At 41.1% G+C, this 19,144-nt stretch overlaps 2 protein-coding genes across 2 annotated transcripts; one reads left to right on the forward strand and one right to left on the reverse strand.

The window, feature by feature from the left end:
- Window positions 1–12,537: 12,537 nt before the first annotated feature.
- LOC140798958 (uncharacterized) lies at window positions 12,538–13,176 on the reverse strand. Its single transcript, XM_073153050.1, has one exon. It carries the CDS (start codon window positions 13,174–13,176, stop codon window positions 12,538–12,540), a length of 639 nt encoding a protein of 212 aa, XP_073009151.1.
- Window positions 13,177–18,005: 4,829 nt separating this feature from the next.
- LOC140798963 (putative pentatricopeptide repeat-containing protein At3g49142) lies at window positions 18,006–18,799 on the forward strand. The gene is made up of 2 exons (XM_073153055.1): window positions 18,006–18,480; window positions 18,531–18,799. The coding sequence occupies exons 1-2, from the start codon at window positions 18,006–18,008 to the stop codon at window positions 18,797–18,799; spliced, it is 744 nt and encodes a 247-aa protein (XP_073009156.1).
- The last annotated feature ends 345 nt before the right edge of the window (window positions 18,800–19,144 follow it).

Genomic DNA, 19,144 nt, shown 5'->3' on the forward strand with positions numbered 1-19,144 from the left:
GCCTAAAATCAAACTCTTCATTTTGCTACCTCATACAGTTTAGAATAATGTGCAACTATTCTATTTTGATATAATATAGTTTTTTTTTTTAGACTGTGTTTATGCTCCTATTTGGGCGGAGGTAGGATGTCTATGTATTATATGATATAGATAAGTGTGAGAAGAGTGTTTATGATTGGCAAACTTGCCATGCAAAGTATATTGCTATATAGGAGTAGCCTGGTGTCAAATTAGTGGATGCAGCACCTATGGTAGCAGGTATGGGTTACAGTGATCCCTATATGAATTAGTAGTATAGGGGAATCACATGACTTTCTATTTCTATCCATAGTACAACTATTGAGGTTGCGATATGTTATGTTTTATTTCTATTCATCATTTTCCTTTTAAAAAAATAACTTTTACTAATCTGCTATATATATATATATATATATATATATGTTCTATTTTTATTAGATATTTATTATACTGGTAAGAATACATTAACGGTATAGAGTAATAGTGATGGTGAAGCATCGACAAGGACAATACGGGAATATGTGTCTTGACATATATACTTAGGCATCACACAACTAACTCTTATGGTGCATCAGTCATCACCACCTCCTTCAGTGCATTAGACATCATTTGTCTTGCATTGCTGCGGCCATCACAACCTCCCCTGGCGGATGACATTGTGCTAACATATGAGGCACCATATCCAGTAGCTGTGTTAGTACTATTACGTGATCAAGGTAGAGGCAGAGTGAGAATAAGAGGGAAAGCAAGAGGTCATGAAGCAGTACCACCCCCGGTAGTTGTAACGACGACAACAACATATGCTGAGGGATAGATAGGTCTTTATGAACTCTTGAATTTTTAATACATGGTGGCTAGTACGTTTTGATGTAAATACATACATTCTATTGGTTTTAGTGCTTGAATGTATATAGAGATAATTTTATTTAGACTCTTTGTATCACCTATTTCCACACACACGAGTAAACTTACTATTAAAAATTTCTAATCTCCCTAACATCGTTAATAAAAAATTAAAAATATAGTAATACCCTTCTACTTATGATGGGAGGCTTATAAGGGGTAATAAAATATTTTTTTATTTTTGTGAATTATATATTGGACTTATAATAGGTTCTGATGTGTGCTCACTGCTCCTACTTTGGCATGTTCAATGAGCCTTCCTTTTGATTGTCTGCATCAACCTCAACAAAAAAGATCTTGCCAGGTACCACCCAGCTGATCTCCCCCTTGACCTCGCTGACCTAGCCTTCATCCATCTTTACTCCAATAATTTTTGCATCATCATCCTAGACACCTTCCATCATGCATTTTCTTTCTATGCCTAAGATGGCCATTTAGGTTAGTATCCTCCCACATAGATGGTTTTGTGGTGAACTTCTGTTCTACTTGTGCTTGTTGGAAAATGAATACGTAATAAGCAAACAAAGAACCTAACCAAACTTTTCGCCTTGATTCCATCTCCAAATCTAAGCAACTGTTTAACCTATAATATTGAAATTAGAAGCAGGAAAATGGTAGCCATGGGTACCACCAACGTTGAAGGATTGGGTTCTTCTCTCCCTGTCACGCAATATTTTAGAGCTACCTCTCAGCACCTAGACATTCAAAAACTACTCCTTTAAATCTCTAATGTTTTATTTTATTTTTTTGCAACTTTGTTATTAGTTTCATAAGAACCTAAGTGGCTATAAGAAAACCACTTACAAGGAACTAGTTTTAGGTGGTAAATTCACTTGTTAAGTGATATGAACATTAAATTCTACTTATTATTTGGATAATTATGCAAAACTAAGACATGGATATTGTCTGCTTTGCTTTGCAATATGTGAGGAACTTTGAGAGAGATTGGCTTCGAACCGGCCTCAATGTGATTGAATTTATGTTGTCGACCATTCTGGCGATCAATGACAACAACTTGATTGAGATCTTCTTTAGAGCATTAAAGTAAGCAAACTAGCAAAATGGCTTAGCTCTCACTTCTCAATTCTGGTGTCCGTGAAGCTTTGGTTTATAATATTTTGAATAATTCAAGATTATTAAACCATAAAGGTTTTGATTCATATCATAATTCGTGTTTTAGATAAAGAACCCGACCAAGCTCTTCTCCTTAACTTGTCAAAATAAGGAAGGGCCTCAAGCTCCTCCATGAACTCGACCCGAGCAATAATCGCTTCATTAGTGCTTTACCCTGTGTCATCCTTGTCTTGCCCTCCCTCCTCTACTTTGATCTTCTCTTTAATAACTTTCAAGGGTCCATCCCTCCGGGCCTCTTCACTAACTTGCTTGATGCCTTCTTCCTTAACTCTCACAATCTATTTCACCCAATCCCTTATAATGTCAGCAACTTTTTGGCCTCCATCATCTTCCTTGCAAACATCTTATGGATGAAAAGCATAACGACGAACTAACATAAAGGAGATTTGTGAAACTTTCAATAATTAGGTGTTCTATGGTACCAAATAGGAATTCAAGGTATATATTGAAATAGACAATAGTTCAAAGAGTCCAGCTAGAATTATTCGATACATATATTATTTGATAAACAACGAAAAAAAATGTAGTCGAATTTGGTTGTTATGATGGTCAATGAAATTTTGTTTGGTTTATTTAGTTTAATGAAACTTTGTTTAGGTTTCTTGATTTTGTTGTTTAAGTGAAATTTGTTGGTTTGGTTAGTTTAGTGACATTATGATTAATTACAAAATCTTTTATAAGGTTTGTTTGGTTTTTGTTATCAAACTTAGTGAAAATTTGTTGTTTTAGTAGGTCTGATCCTAACTTTGTTAGGGTTTCGGCCATGGCTTCCTTCCCTCTCCTAAAAGGCACTTTCTCATCAGCTCCTTCTTCCTCTCTCTCTCCTAGCCGAGGGAGGAGGATTTTCCTCCCTTATTAAGAGGTTATCTCTACTCCAACTCCTCTTCTCTTCCCCTATTTCACGTTTCTTCCACATTGTTTCCAATAGCTCCACCACTCTCCTTTCCCTCTCCTCCTCTGTGCTTATCAACTTTATCCTTCACCCTTCACCTTCTCCCTCCACATTTTGCTTGACTAGAGGTTTGGCTCGGACCACTACACCATCTCCCTTGTTGTTGTTACGTTTCGTCAGCACTAGTCGAGCATCAAGCAAATCCTATTCCTCTAGGTCGACTTGCTCTCTTTAGGTTTGAGGTTTTTGTTAAAGTTTTTATTAGCTCCTTTCCATCGACAGTGGTTGAGTTCTCCCCTAATCTCACAGCTTAGGAGATTGGTCAGAGTTTTACTTTGGCTTCTTAACTTGGTTTTGGAGTCGATCAAGATCAGATGGGGACTAGTTTGGCCCAGCCTTATTGGTGTCGGTTTGGCTTGGCTTAGGTTAAGTTATGGTTTTTTTGGTCTGCCTTGAGCTCGCGCCCTTTTCACTTGTTCCTCCCATTACTATTGTAGGTGGTGGTCATTGATATTCGATGCTCTACCTCTTTCACCAGGTATTGTTTTGTGGGAGTTTTTATTTTATTTTTCATTGTCTAGCCTTTGGTGCTAGGCTTTTAGAATAGTTGGTTTATTTTCTTTCCCATTGTAGGTTGGTGAACTTTGATTTTCAACCTTAGGTGCTTCATAGGGCCGTGTCTTAGATTGGCGAATCACAATGGAGTCTAAGGATGACTTGAGACCCTTTGCTCTATGAACCCTTTAAGGTTGTACTTCTTTTATTGTCCTATAGTTCTCTTAGACTTAATGCTTACTTTACTTAGAGTGCTGCTTAGTATAGGCTAATTTTGGAGCTTATGTTAAAGAATCATCACTCTATTCCCCTCATTTGTATATTAGGTTGCATTTGTAATCTCTGAATGTTAACAAAATGTTCTTACCCATGGGCTTTCTCTCAAAATAAAGAGCCTTCAATTTATATTCTTATCTATTTAGTTAGTATATGATAAAAATTTTTATTATCCATCCAATTCGTCTCTAAATTTATATTCGAACCAAAAATTTTAATTTGGAGGTGAGTTGAGCCCTATCTAATCCATATCGGATCAATTTTCATCCCTAATTATACTTCTTATTGCTATGTTGTTTGAAAACAAAAGCTGGAGACTAGTATTGAAATGTTGAATTATCTCAGGTTGCAATGGAGAAAACTCTTATAGCTCAACCAAGTTGATGAGATTCACCCTCCCGTTTCCCCGCACCTCCAAGAAACCCACTTTATTTGTCATGGCCTTAGCGAGAGAAGAGAAGCAACGTTTGGGAAGAAGACGATGGTTTTTGCAAATAAATTTGTATCAGCGATGCGAGGGACTATTTTTTTCATTTTAGCCATGTATCAGTCGAGTTGTTTCCAAGAGACCCTTAAGTCATCTCATGCTGAGCATGTGAGATGGTTAGGGTCCGATTGGTGGTCGTTCTAAGGAGAAAAGGGGATCTGAGTATATACATTAGAAAACCCCATTTCAATTGCAACTAAAAAGTTAATGGAGATTAGCTTCCTATTTCAGCTCGGAGAAGGGGCAAACTTTCAATCCATCTTCTGTTAGGCTAATTGCGAGTGAAATCGAGTGCAATTTTGCCAATTAGAACATCATTCTCTATCCTAGCAATCCCAATTGCTACACTTGGTATTAGAGCAGATAATTCATCATCTGCTGCGTGAGGAGCTTCTAGCAAGATGGCCTAAGTGACCAAATTGGCGACAATGGCGAAGCTATCCCGCAGCAACGAGCAAAGGATCCATGATCTAGCCCACGCGCCCACACAACACGCACGGCGCACGCGATAGGTCGGGCGGGGCCCATCACGCACAGATACACCCCTGTGCACACATAATCCATCACAAAATAAATTATGACATCACCAAGATAAATTAGTTAACATATGAATATCCAAGTCCACAACAACCATACTAGGCAGCTATATAATATGGCAAGATCCTCACAAGCTACGACAAACTATCAAGATACAACTTAAAATCACTAAAATATGAGTACACCATAATTCGACCTATATTATACAAATCATCGTCTAATATAATAAAGTACAAATATTAAAAAATAGTATAACTCAACTTTTATATAAACTATCATCTATACCGCCTCGCATCTATAGCTCACCTCATCATCGCTCTAAATATCTTCTCAGAATATCTCAAGTCGCTATCACATACCATATATCTAAGGGGGTTAGAAAAGAAATAAAGAGAGTTATGAGCAAAAGACTTAGTAAATAGACCTTACCTCGAATTAGTGATGTCAAACAAAGAGTAAATCATGTACTAGATAATATGAATCAGAAAGAAGCATCATGCTATGGCTCATATAAACAAGTCCTCAATAATCTCAGATTTATAGTAGATATCATATTATAACTAATCAAGAATACAACTCTCGACAATATATAAATAAATCTCTATGTCATACTATCTTTGTATTACTCTTAAATATAACATATATGATGCATGCCAACTATGACCATATCATGATATCAAATGCAATGATATCTAAAACATGATAACTACTCAATAATTATATGTAATTCTCAGTATCACAATCATCACCGATATCTCGGTATAATATCATCATATTAGACCCACTATGCACAGTCAACACCTAGTACCTAATCTTATAATCCAGCCCGAAGGCTCAAATCATACTCTGCCAATTGTTAAGGGTACCTCAATCATATAATCATACCCTACCAACTGTTAAGGGTATCATCATCATTCAGACCCGAATACCCAACTAGCTAATAGAAACCATATGAGGATAACTCACCACATATACCCTAGCGAACGGCATATATCTGAATGTCTTCTGCTTACACAGACTACTGACCTCGGACATAAGGTCACAGGATCACGACTATATTGAGCAATCAATCATTTCTAAACACGCCCTAACCCTCGCACCCACTTGAAAATCCTCATGCTTTCTACCAACTATCATATCAATCAGATTTAATAATTTCCTTCTAAATGATAAATCATATGTATTTTATCCATTACTATAACAAGTCATGCGTATTAGGAATTTAGGTGGTAAGAGTTAAAAGAAGTATATAATGCAATGAAATTACCAATGATGCATGTATCACATACATACTCATGCTAGAGATTATCTCAACATATAGTCATCTTTAATCATCTCTATATATCACCATCATACTCATCTAAAATCAGTCTTATTAAATACATGATAAAATATGATCGACTGAAATCATCTATAATTATGTTGGAGGCTAAAATATGCATATATATAATTATATAATAAATCCTAATTTGAGAAAGACGTTCAGAAAATAAGACTACTCACCATCTGATCAGAAGACCCAACACACATATCCCTCACATCTATAAATCAACTGTCATTCATCACTAGTAAAGTCCCTAGGGTCTCAAATAAGGGGTTTCGGAGTTCAAAAATATTTTAGTAACATAAAGTTAGTCATTTATCCGATTATAATCCATTCGAATAAAATATAATATTTTATTAGGTTTTAAAATTAATTAGATTCATATGATAAATTTAATTGTGATAATATTAATATGCTATTACCATAATTTATATTTATTTAATAAAAATCCTAGTTTGCTAATTATAGAATAAGTAATAAGTATATAGTAATTTATCTATTTTTTGTTAACCAACAACGATTATATATATGATTTAATAAAAATATAATTATAAAAATAATATTATTCATAAGTATTTTGTAATACCTACTCTTATTTAATTAATCATAAATTATACGCAAAATAGTCATTATCCAATTATACAAAAATAATATGCAAGCTTAATATTCCATTTTATACAAAGTAGTAGACAATAATAAGGTACTAAAATTAGTTGTATAAAATATAAATATAAATATAAATATAAATATAAATATAAATATAAAATTATTATTAATAAGACTACATGTATTAATCTAATAGATAATAAAAATTTATATGCAAATATTTATAATTATAGTTAATAAGACTACATGTATTAATTATACTAAAATGCTTAGCTAATAATTATACTAGTGAGTGTAAATTATCTAAAACTAATTTACCTTAATTTTTGAAAAAAAATATAATTAATAAAAAAATAACAAGAGGGAGCAACCTTCTCTTGCTACAGTGTTGGGCCGACTATAGTGCTGAGCCGAGCCTAGCACTATTACAGAAGAGGAAGAGAAACCAAAGAAGAAGAAGAGAAGAGAAAAAGAAAGAGAAGGGAAGGGAAGGGAGGGGAGGGGACCGAGCTAGCGGGGAGGTGCTCGACCGCTACTAGCCATACAGTGGCCGACCGCCGGCTACTCGGTTCCGGCGAACCTAAGAGAGAAAGAAAGGGAAAGAAAGAGAGAGAGAGAGGAGGAGAGAAAGAGAGAGAGAGGGATGAGGCACATTGGCATCAGTGGAGGTGACGATGGTAGAGAGAGAGAGTGTGTGTGTTTGAGAGAGAGGAGAGTGAGAGAGAGACCAAAAGAGTGAGAGGGAAGAGAAGAAAGAGAGGGAGAGAGAGAGGCAGTGGGGAGGGAGGCCACAACTGCAGCGGCGGGGCTCGTCGCACTAGCTGGCCGCATCTGATTAGCTGTGGCAATGGCAGTGGGGCATGTGGCAACCTCCACGCAAGCTGCTCATGCAGCTGCATGGGTACAAGGCCGGCCACAGTATGGTCGACCATGTCGTGCCCATAAAATTTTTAATTAATTAATTTTTTAAGGTTGGGTTGTTACACAATTTTAAGTTCATTCTAATTCTATGAAGGAGTCGATGGAATAATTTCAGTCATAAGTATGCTCGCAAATCGAGGCTCTATTTAGGGGACTCAACGAACTACATTTTAGGGAGAATGAGGGTGAAGCCAAGGTTACCTCACAATTCCAATCTGTGACTGCTTAGAAATTTTCATACAACTATCCACTATAGAGAGGGGACAGTGCTGATTAGAAAGGGCATTTTTGTCTAAAGGCAATTCAGAGTGGAGCTAGCATAGTAGTTCAAATATCCAAGGTAGACTTGCCACATTTTGATGGAGTCCAAGGGCATGGTGCAGGAAATGCAGACGATTTTTCATGTTCACTACAATTCCAGAGGACCAAAGGGTACCTATATGCTTCCCTCTATTTGGAGAACAAGGCTGAAGCGTGGTTCCATGATTGCTAAGGATCCAAGGACATATTAGTATGGGAAGAGTTTGAGGAGGATCTATATCTAAGGTTTGATGATTTGGGATATGACAACGTTTTAGGAAAAGTAGACAGGAAAGCTTGGTTACTGCTTATCAAGAGTGTTTTGAGGAGTTGAAGTCACTAATGCTGATTAAGAATAGATTCTTCACCGAAGACCATTTCATCCAAAGCTTCATCAGCAGACTCCAGGAGGATATCAAGCCTATGGTACATATGCTACACATTCAAACATTCAGCATGCAGTTTTTATTGCTAAAACTCAAGTATCAAGGCCAAGAGAGTGGTAAATGTTAGTTCTACCTATACTCGACCGTTTGCACCTTCTTATGGTCCAACCATTGGCAGCCTAAGTGCCTATACTAGCACTCACTCCAACCCGAAGAGCTCCACAGCCCCTCCCCTCGCATCAGCCCCATCCGTAGGGACAACTACTATTAAGGAATCCATACAAGGACAACAAAGGTCAAACTTGGCATATCCGCCTATTCAAAAACTCTCTTATGCTGAGATGAAAGTGAGAAGGGATAAATGCTTATGCTATAATTGTGATGAAGTATACAAGGAAGGGCATCATTGTGCTAAGCAATAATTATTCATGATTAACTTGTAGGAAGAGGACATAGAAGAGGAAGATGAGGCAGAAATTGTTATGTTGGATGTGGGATACAAGCTGAATCTAAAATGGAAATCTATTATATGCCTTGGAAGGAATCTCTTCACCTAGCACTATATGAATCCAGGGGTATCTTAATAAAAGAAAGCTTTGCATATTAATCGATAGTGGAAGCACACATAGCTTTATATATCCACATGCCATGCAAGAAGATCATGGTGGTTTTGAAACTACTACACCACTTTATGTCATGGTGGCTAATGGGCAAAGGATAGTGAGTGCCTCAAAATGCTCTAACCTATTGTGGACCATGCAAGGGCATCAATTCCAAACCGATATGAGGGTTCTCCAGTTAGGTGGATGTGATATGATCCTAGGAGTGGATTGGATGAAGCATTATAGCTCTATTGTCTTTGATATTATCACACTCAAACTCTCTTTCCATAAGGATGGACAAGAAATCACACTTGTAGGTACTCAATCGGAGTCAACATGTTAACTAGCTTCAAAAGCATCAGTCCACAAATTACTCAAGAAGGGACATTATGCCTTCCTCGCACAGATCTACTCATTAGGCGTTGAGGCCCAATTTGTTGCTCCTCAAGTTACACAGCCCTTTAAAACATTTTTAGCTCACTACAATAATGTATTTTCAGAGCCAAACCAATTCCTTTTGCTTAGGTCCCAAGATCACCATATTCACTTGAAAGCTAATGCAACTCCACCCAATTTGAGGCCCTACTGAGTTCTTTTTGCTCAAAAAGCTGTTGTGGAAGAAATTGTGCAAGAAATGTTGAGAAATCGAGTGATACAACCAAGTCATAGCCCATTCTCGTCTCGTATACTCTTGGTCAAAAAGAAGGATGGTAGTTAGAGGATATGTGTAGATTATCAAAAACTCAATGATCTCACCATCAAGGATAAGTATCCTATTCCAATTATAGAAGAGATACTAGATGAATTGCATGGGGCTAAAATTTTCTCAAAGTTGAACTTGAGGTCAGGGTACCACCAAATCAGAATCCACCCACAAGACATTGAAAAAATGGCTTTCCGAACTCATTTCGACCATTATGTGTTTCGAGTCATGTCATTTGGACTTTGTAATACCTTGGCGACCTTCAAGTCACTCATGATTCATGGACTCTCCCTTTCAGCCATTACTCAGGAGGTTTGTATTAGTATTCCTCGATGACATTTTGATATATAGCCCTGCATTAGAATCTCATTTACATCATCTTGAGCAAGTTCTAAAAATATGAAGGATAACTCATTCTTTGCCAAACTTTCCAAGTGTGTTATAGTAGTAAAAAAGATTGAATACCTTGAGCATATTATATTGGAACATGGAGTAGCGGCGAGTCCTCTTAAAATACAATGCATGCTTAATTGGCAAATTCCAAGGATATTGAAGCAATTGAGGGGTTTCCTAGGACTCATTGGCTATTATAAAAAGTTTGTAAATGACTATGGGCTAATTGCTAAGTCTCTAATCGATCTTTTAAAGAAAGACTCCTTCCTGTAGACTGAAGGTGTTGAAAAGACATTCCAAATTCTCAAATTTGCTATAGTCAACACACCCATCCTCGCCCTCCCAGATTTTTCAAAACAATTTGAATTAGAAAGCTAGTGGAGTCGGTGTGGGGGCTATTTTACAACAATTGGGACATACTATAGCCTATTTTAGTATGGCATTAGGACCAAAATGTAGGTCTTATTTAGTCTACAAAAGAGAGCTCTTTGCTATTGTTATAGTCATTACAAGGTGGAAGATGCACTTTGGAAGGTACTCACTTTGTGATACAAACGGACCACCATAGTATCAAGTATTTCTTGGAACAAAAATTGCACACATCCTTGCAACAAAAATGACTCTCTAAAGTGCTCTGGTTCGACTATGAGTTGCGTTACAAGCAAAGCAAATTGAATAAGGCCGCTGATGCCCTCTCGCGACTACCCGAGCTATCTAGCTCCTTGTCCACTATCACTAGTGCCACTCTAGGATGGTTAGAGGAACTTTCTAGTTCGTATTTGCAAGACCCTCTTGCATCCGAACTACTCCCTAAATTGGCTATCACAAGCACTCATGACGCTTATACATTATCTCAAGGAGTAATCAAGTTCCATGGTAGGATTTATATTGGGGCTGAATCAAATACTTGCATACAAGTTATTAAAGCTCTCCATGCCTCTCTTATGGGTGAACATTCAGGTATACAAGCTACAAATCAAAGGGTGAAGCAGTTCTTTTATTGGCTTAAAATGAAACAACAAATCATTGACTATATTCAGCGGTGTGACATTTGCCAAAGGCATAAGCATACAAATATACATCCGAACGGTTTGCTACAACCTTTGCCAATTTCAACTCAACTTTGGGTTGATATTTCTATGAATTTTATCGAAGGGCTGCCAAAATCTTAGGGTAAGAAAGTCATTTGGGTTGTGGTAGATAGATTATGTAAATATGCCCACTTTATAGCATTAGCTCATTCATTCACAGCTCCACAAGTGGCAAAATTTTCAATTGGTATATTTATTGATTACATGGATTGCCCTCCACCATTGTTAGTGACAGGGGATCTATTTTTCAAAATAAATTTTGGAAGGAGCTATTCTGTCGATTAGGCACTTCATTGCATTTCAGTACCGCCTATCACCCACAATCCAACGGCCAAAAGAAGCGAGTGAATGCTTGCCTTGAATCTTACTTGTGCTACATAACTAGCTCCAAACCAAAAAAAAAAATGTGCTCACTAGTGGTCATTGGCTAAATGGTGGTATAACATAAATTTCCATAGTAGTTTGAACTCTACACTTGAGACCAGAATTGCGGATAGACACAGAACAGAGAAGCAAAACCAAAGCGGTGATTGAGTTTACCTTAAGCTACAACCTTATAGATAGTCCACTATGCAGATCAGACCGAATTTCAAGTTGGCAGCAAGGTACTATGGACCATATCAAATAGTGGAGAAGGTTGGAGAAGTTGCCTATCGTCTTCGGTTACCGTCGGAGTCCAAATTAATGCGAAGCCGAATCACTACACTTATCCTTACTGTCACGGACTAAGTCTTTGCGATAGACAAAGACCGCGCGGCACTCAATTTTCAAGTAGCAAAGTTAAGTCAGCCGTTCACTTCACAAGCGATGCACCTGTTTTGGATTGCGACAAAGCAAAGACAAACAAAATACAATGTATGGCAAACAAGTTTACGATTCTCTATTAGTTGGAAAAGAAGTTACAAGACATGCCAACGACAAAAAATTAAAGGGGCAAGATAGCCATCGAGGACAAAATGAACACCATTGAACCAGTGGCACTTCGGTTGCGAAGCTGGCTCACTTAATGCTTCTCGATAGTTCTTCTATATTACTAAGTATGAGCATCCCCAATTCTGCAACCTAGGGGGTTCAAAGGTCTTGTAGGGCATTACGTTTTGAAAGTAAGCCCCGTTTGGGTTTTGGCCCATAAGTTTTATAGGCATGTGTGGGAAAAAACCCAAACTAGTGTTGCGACGACACTAATATTGCGATCCCAAGGTTGCTTCGCAAGGAGCTCTTGAAGGAAACCAAAAGACACCCAAAAACATACAAAAGACATGGGGTTGGCATCCCATTTACATACTCAAAAAGCGAAAAATACAATAGGACTGACATTGCAAACAAAACAGTCCTAACAGACTCCCCCACTTAGACTCTCGGCGTCCTCGTCGAGGTGATCTTCGGCTGCTACCAAGTGATGTTTGTCTTCATCTTGACGTGCTCGCCAAGTTCTTCTTCCGGTAGGCTTGAACTTTGTCTTCTTCATGTCGCAGAGATTCTTCAAGTTCCCAACTTGCTTCAGACATTGGAAGATTCTTCCATTTGACCAAGTATTCGGTCTCCGTTGCTCCATTGGGTAGAGTTCGCACTCTGTCCGCTAAGATGGTGTCAACCTGCCTTTCAAGCGACGCCGTTGTGGGGTTTGGCCGGCTTGACACATTGCGAGAAAGGTCTTCGCGATCGGCATGATACGGTTTGAGGCAACTCACATGGAAAACCGGATAGATTTTAAGCCAAGCGGGGAGTTGCACTCGGTAGGACACATTGCCTACTTTGTTGATGACAGGAAAGGGGCCTTCATATTTGCGAGCAAGTCCTTTGTGCACCTTGCGAAAGAACTTGAGCGATGCCGGTTGAAGCTTGACCAGCACCAAATCGCCTTTCTTAAAGTCTCGCGGCCTTCTATTCTTGTCCGCCCACTTCTTCATCTTTTGTGCTGCCTTCTCAAGATAGGCTTTGGCAATCTCCACATTCCGATGCCACTCTTTGGCAAGGTGATATGCCGAAGGGCTGCTGCCTGTGTAACCCACCACCAAGGTATGCGGTGTGGAAGGTTGTTGTCCCATGATAACTTCGAAGGGACTTTTGTTGGATGCAGAGCTCCGCTGCAAGTTGTACGAGAATTGGGCAATGTCAAGTAGCTTGACCTAATCTCGCTGATTGGCACTAACAAAGTGCCGCAAGTATTGCTCAAGAAGAGCATTTATTCTCTCCGTTTGGCCATCAGTTTGGGGATGAAGGCTTGTGGAGAAGAAGAGTTTTGACCCCAAGAGTTTGAACAACTCCGTCCAAAATCAACCCAAGAACCGAGGATCCCTATCGCTCACGATATTTTGTGGAACTCCCCAATACTTGGCCACATGCCTTAGGAACAAACGAGCTGCTTCATTAGCGGTGCAATGCAGCGGAGCTGGTATGAAAGTCGCATACTTTGAGAACCGATCCACTACCACCAACACTGAGCCAATGTCCCCGACCTTTGGCAAGCTCGAAATGAAGTCCAAAGAGACACTTTCCCATGGCCGCTCAGGAACGGGGAGTGGTTCCAACAACCCACAAGGCTTCGCGCGCTCCACCTTGTCTTGTTGGCAAATGAGACAAGTGCGCATGTACTCTTCGACGTCTTCCCCCATCTTTGGCCAATAATACGCTCTTTCCACAAGAGCCAAGGTCCGATGTATGCCCGGATGACCTGCCCACAAGGTGTCATGACACTCTTTGAGCAGTTCTCTTCGCAAATTGTTCGCCCGTGGCACGTACACGCGATTTCCTTTTGTCATGATGAGTCCCTCTTGGACCCAAAACCATCGCGTCTTGCCTTCATCTACAAGCTTCTTGAGGGACTCTGCCATCGGATCACTTTGCATCCCCTCGCGAATCTTCTTCAAAAGCGACGCTTGCACTTGGCTTATACTCTCGTTTGCCACCGCTTTGAGAGTAGCCAATTCTGCCTTGCGGCTTAAGGCATCTGCAACTTGATTTGTTCGACCTGGTTTATATTCCAAAACCATGTTGAATTCCGCCAAGAAGTCTTGCCATCTTGCTTGCTTTGGAGAGAGCTTCTTTTGAGTTTGAAAGTAACTCAAAGGCCACATTGTCGGTCTTCACAACAAAGCGAGACCCAAGGAGATAATGCCTCCAAACACGAAGGCAATGTACGACCGCCGTCATCTCCTTTTCATGCACCGTATACCTCCGCTCCGTATCATTCAACTTGCGGCTTTCATAGGCAACCGGATGTCCTTCTTGCATAAGAACTCCTCCGATGGCATAATTCAACGCATCCGTGTGAACTTCAAACGGAATGGAGTAGTTCGACAACTACAATACGGGTTCCTCCATCACCGCTCTCTTCAAATCAGCAAAGGCCTCTTGACATTTGCTAGACCACTCCCATGAGCGGTCCTTCTTTAGCAAATCAGTCAGCGGCGCAGCCCTCCGCGAGTAGCTTGCGATGAACCGCCGATAATAGTTGACAAGCCCCAAAAATGAGCGAAGTTCTGTTACCTTCGAAGGGGCTTGCCAATCATAAATGGCACGAACTTTCTCCTTGTCCATGCGAATGTGTCATCCGCCAACTTGGTGTCCAAGGAACATGATTTCCTCTTGTGCAAAATAGCACTTCTCCTTCTTCACAAAGAGGGAGTGTTCCCTTAGCACTTTGAAGATGGCTTTGAGATGTTGGATGTGCTCTTCCAACGTCTTGCTGTACACCACGATATCGTCGAGGTAGACCACCATGAACTTGTCAAGATACTCATGGAACAACTGGTTCATGAGTGTACAGAAGGTTGCAGGGGCATTCGTCAAACCGAATGGCATCACCAAGAATTCGAATGCGCCATAACGTGTCACACACATTGTCTTTGCTTCATCGCCTTCCGCAACTCTGACTTGCCAATACCCCGACTACAAGTCCAATTTGGAGAAGTACCGCGCTCCTCCAAGTTGATCAAACAAGTCCGCAATGAGAGGGATTGGGTACTTGTTTTTTATCGTCACTTTGTTCAAGGCGCGATAGTCTACACATAGTCGTAGACTTCCATCATGCTTCTTTTGAAATAGCACCGGCGCCCCAAACGGTGCCTTTGAGCTACGGATCAACCCGCCTTTAAGCAACTCATCAAGTTGCTTCCGAAGTTCCGCCAACTTCGGAGGAGACATGCGATATGGTGCACGGGCTAGAGGCTTTGTCCCTGGCTCCAACTCGATCTTGTGATCCACCGCTCGCCGAGGAGGCAAGGTCTTTGGCAATTCGGGCGGCATGACATCCCCAAACTCCTTCAAAACCCTTGCGACCCCAAAAGGAATTGGGCCATTCTCCAAAGGATCCGCCTCAAGCTTCAAGGCCGCCAAGAAGGTTTGCTCCCCCTTCTTGACACCCTTCTTCAGCTAAAGTGCTGAAAGTTGCTTTGTCTCCTTTGTCGTTGTCTTCGCCACCGGGACGACACAAGGGGACTCATCCCCCATCATGCAAAGAGCATTCAAAAACGGCATTGGCACTCCTCTCGCCGTTTGCAGAAATTCCATCCCAAGAATGACTTGGAAGTCATCCAAAGGAACCGCCATGAAATTGGCCTTGCCCTTCCAAGACCCAACCGCAACATGTACGTCCTTCGCTTGCCCGGCGATTGGTTGAGACTTCGAATTCACCGCCTTCATTTGACTTGAGTCCTTTGAAAGGAGCAACCCAAGTCGTTGTGCTTCATGGTCCGCTATGAAGTTATGAGTGGCACCAGTGTCAACCAACGCCTTCGTCGACTTTCCATTGAGCTCAATGTCGACGAACATTAGCTCATTAGGCTTTCGGTTCTTTGAAGGCAAAGACTTCCGCTTCTCCCCCACTTGAGCCTTGAGTGCATTTAGAAGCCGCAATGCCCCCATGCGAGGGCCCTCCGTCGACTTCTCATCGTCGCTATCCGAACTTTGCTCTTGGGCTTGCACTGCATTGAGCGACTTCCTTTGCGGGCAATTCTTCACAAAATGCGGCCCTCCGCATAGGAAACACCCCTTCTCGGGACTCTTGCTCGGTTTCGCACCCTTTTGCCAAGATCCCTTCTTCTCGCTTTGCATCACCCCTTTGCCTTTCGGCCTTTGGGGCTTTGCATTGCTCATCGAAGGTTTCTTCTTTGGATTTTCAGGGGTTGAATAATCCGTCAAGCACTCCGCCGCAGCTTGGGCCGCCGCTAAGTCAGGAATGTCCCGACGTCGCAACTATGTTTGTGCCCAAGGCTTCAAGCCTTCCAAGAAGTGAAAAAGCTTGTCCTTCTCCGACATGTCTCGAATGTCCAACATGAGCGTCGAGAATTGCTTGACATATTCTCAAATCGACCCCGTCTGTGTGAGATGTCGCAAACTCCGTCTTGCGATGAACTCCACATTTTCAGGAAGGAACTGCACCTTCAGCTCCCTTTTCAGATCCTCCCAAGTATTGATGTTGCAGCGGCCACCTTGGATGTCCTCATAACGAGTCCGCCACCACAGCTTGGCATCCCCGTCGAGGTACATCATTGCGAAGGTGACTTTGGTTTCTTCCGAGTCCGGTCGCACCACCCGAAAGTATTGCTCAACATCGAAGAGAAAGTTCTCCAACTCTTTGGCATCTCTTACGCCCTTGTAGCAGTGCGGTTCTGGCACTCTGACCCTTCCAGAATGTCCCTCTGTGTGCGCGGCAGGTTGCACGGTGCTCATGGCTCTCGTGAGTACCGTCACCCTTGCGGAGTGGTCCGCTAGCTGCTCCTTGAGGTGTTGGACAGCTTCCTTGGTGTTGTCTCGCAACGTCTCGACCTCGTCGTCGATGTGCTGCTGATACGCCTCCAAGCGATCCACCCTATCGCCGAGAGTGTATATTTGAGCAACACTGGCACTTAGTTGCGAGATGTGTCTCTCCATATCATCAAGCCGCTCTCTGTTACTTCGATGCCTTTCAGAATCGCTCAGATGTGGCTCCTTAATCAGCACCGCTGGTCCTTTGCCCAAATCTGCTGTATTTGCCGCTTGACTTGTCTCCCCGCCTTGCTTATGGCGCCCCATTTTCGCAAGGATGTTGCTCTTGTCGACCCGCTCTGAAACCACTTGTCACGGACTAAGTCTTTGCGATAGACAAAGACCGCGCAACACTCAACTTTCAAGTAGCAAAGTTAAGTCAGCCGTTCGCTTCACAAGCGATGCACCTGTTTTGGATTGCGACAAAGCAAAGACAAGCAAAATACAATGTATGGCAAACAAGTTTACGATTCTCTATTAGTTGGAAAAGAAGTTACAAGACATGCCAATGACAAGAAATTAAAGGGGCAGGATAGCTATCGAGGGCAAAATGAACACCATTGAACCAGTGGCACTTCGGTTGCGAAGCTGGCTCACTTAATGCTTCTCGATAGTTCTCCTATATTACTAAGTATGAGCATCCCCAATTCTGCAACCCAGGGGGGTTCAAAGGTCTTGTGGGGCGTTACGTTTTGAAAGTAAGCCTCGTTTGGATTTTGGCCCATGAGTTTTATAGGCACGTGCGGGGAAAAACCCAAACTAGTGTTGCGACGACACTAATATTGCGATCCCAAGGTTGCTTCGCAAGGAGCTATTGAAGGAAATTAAAAGACACCAAAAAATATACAAAAGACATGGGGTTGGCATCCCATTTACATACTCAAAAAGTGAAAAATATAATAGACTGCGAACAAAACAGTCATAACATTGCGCTCTCAAGGCCTGCTCTGGCTCTGGAGAGCTCGCTGTCGGTCGCCAAGTTCACGCTATAGTTGGCTAGCTTGGGCTCGACTCGAACCTCGTCGTGGGTAATACATTAATTACAATGTATTCTCTGTGTGCATGCTCGGGTGATGCTTTCAGGGTATTTGGAGAAATGTCGCATCGCGATTCAGTGTCATAGAATGCAATGATTGCTGGGTTTGCTCATGGAGGGCTTTTAGACCGTGCGATTGAGGTCTGCAAGGAGATGGTGACAGTTGGGAGACCAAAGCCTGATGCAGGAACTATGGCAACCATTTTGCCAGCCACGGAGAATACGGCATCGGAAAATATCACATTTATAAAGAAAGTCTTTGATGATATGCCTAAGAAAGGTTTAATCTCTTGGAATGCTATGATATGCGTGGAGGAAGCTTATGGTTTCATCATAAGGATGCCCGTTGAGCCATACGAGAGAGTTTGGGGAGCTCTGCTAGGTGCTTGTCAGGTTCATTCTGATATGGAAATTGGGTTGATTGCTGCAGATAATTTGTTTAAATTGGTTCCTACTCAATCAGGATATTATGTTCTTTTATCCAATATTTATGCAAAAGCAGGAAGATGGGGAGAAGTCATGTCAGTGAGGAGGGTAATGCTGAGCAAAGGCATCAAGAAAGTACCAGGTTGTAGTAATGTCAAGTTAGGAAATAGGGTCCATACATTTCATATGTAGGTGACACATCGCATCCGCAGTCTGAAAAGATATATGAGAAACTGGAGGCTTTATTTGGAAGAATGAAGGATTTGGGGTCTGTTGCTGCTACTGATGATGTTGAGGAGGAAGACAAGGAAGGCCACCTTTCGGTGCACAGTGAAAAGCTGGCTATTGCATTTGTTCTTATAAACACCAGGCCAGGGACACCTATAAGGATAGCAATGAACCTCAGGATGTGTGGAGACTGCCATCATGCTGCCAAACTCATTTCGATCGACCATCACTGAGAGGGAGATTATTCTTAAGGACACTAATAGATTTCACCATATTGAACATGGGGTTTGCTCATGCGGAGATTAGGAACAATAAGCTATAACATCTTGCAACATCATGTTTTGTTGGTCAATTTATGTTGTTCTTGGTGCAGAACATTCAGTACCATTTCACAAAAGTTCCAAGCATCATAATGATTATTATTGTGATTCTTCTGCTCATTGAAGATGATTAATATGCATTTGTTGCAAAAGAGAAGTTAGAGAAGGATGCATTACATAGCTAGTAATTTTTTATCTCCAGATGTCTTTAGGATTTAGATCCCTCTGACGTGTAGGTATAGATGAAGAGCAGCCACG

Source organism: Typha latifolia, chromosome 12 (assembly GCF_019914945.1).
Source record: "Typha latifolia isolate L0001 chromosome 12, TyphaL0001v2, whole genome shotgun sequence".
Classification (NCBI taxonomy): Eukaryota; Viridiplantae; Streptophyta; class Magnoliopsida; order Poales; family Typhaceae; genus Typha; species Typha latifolia.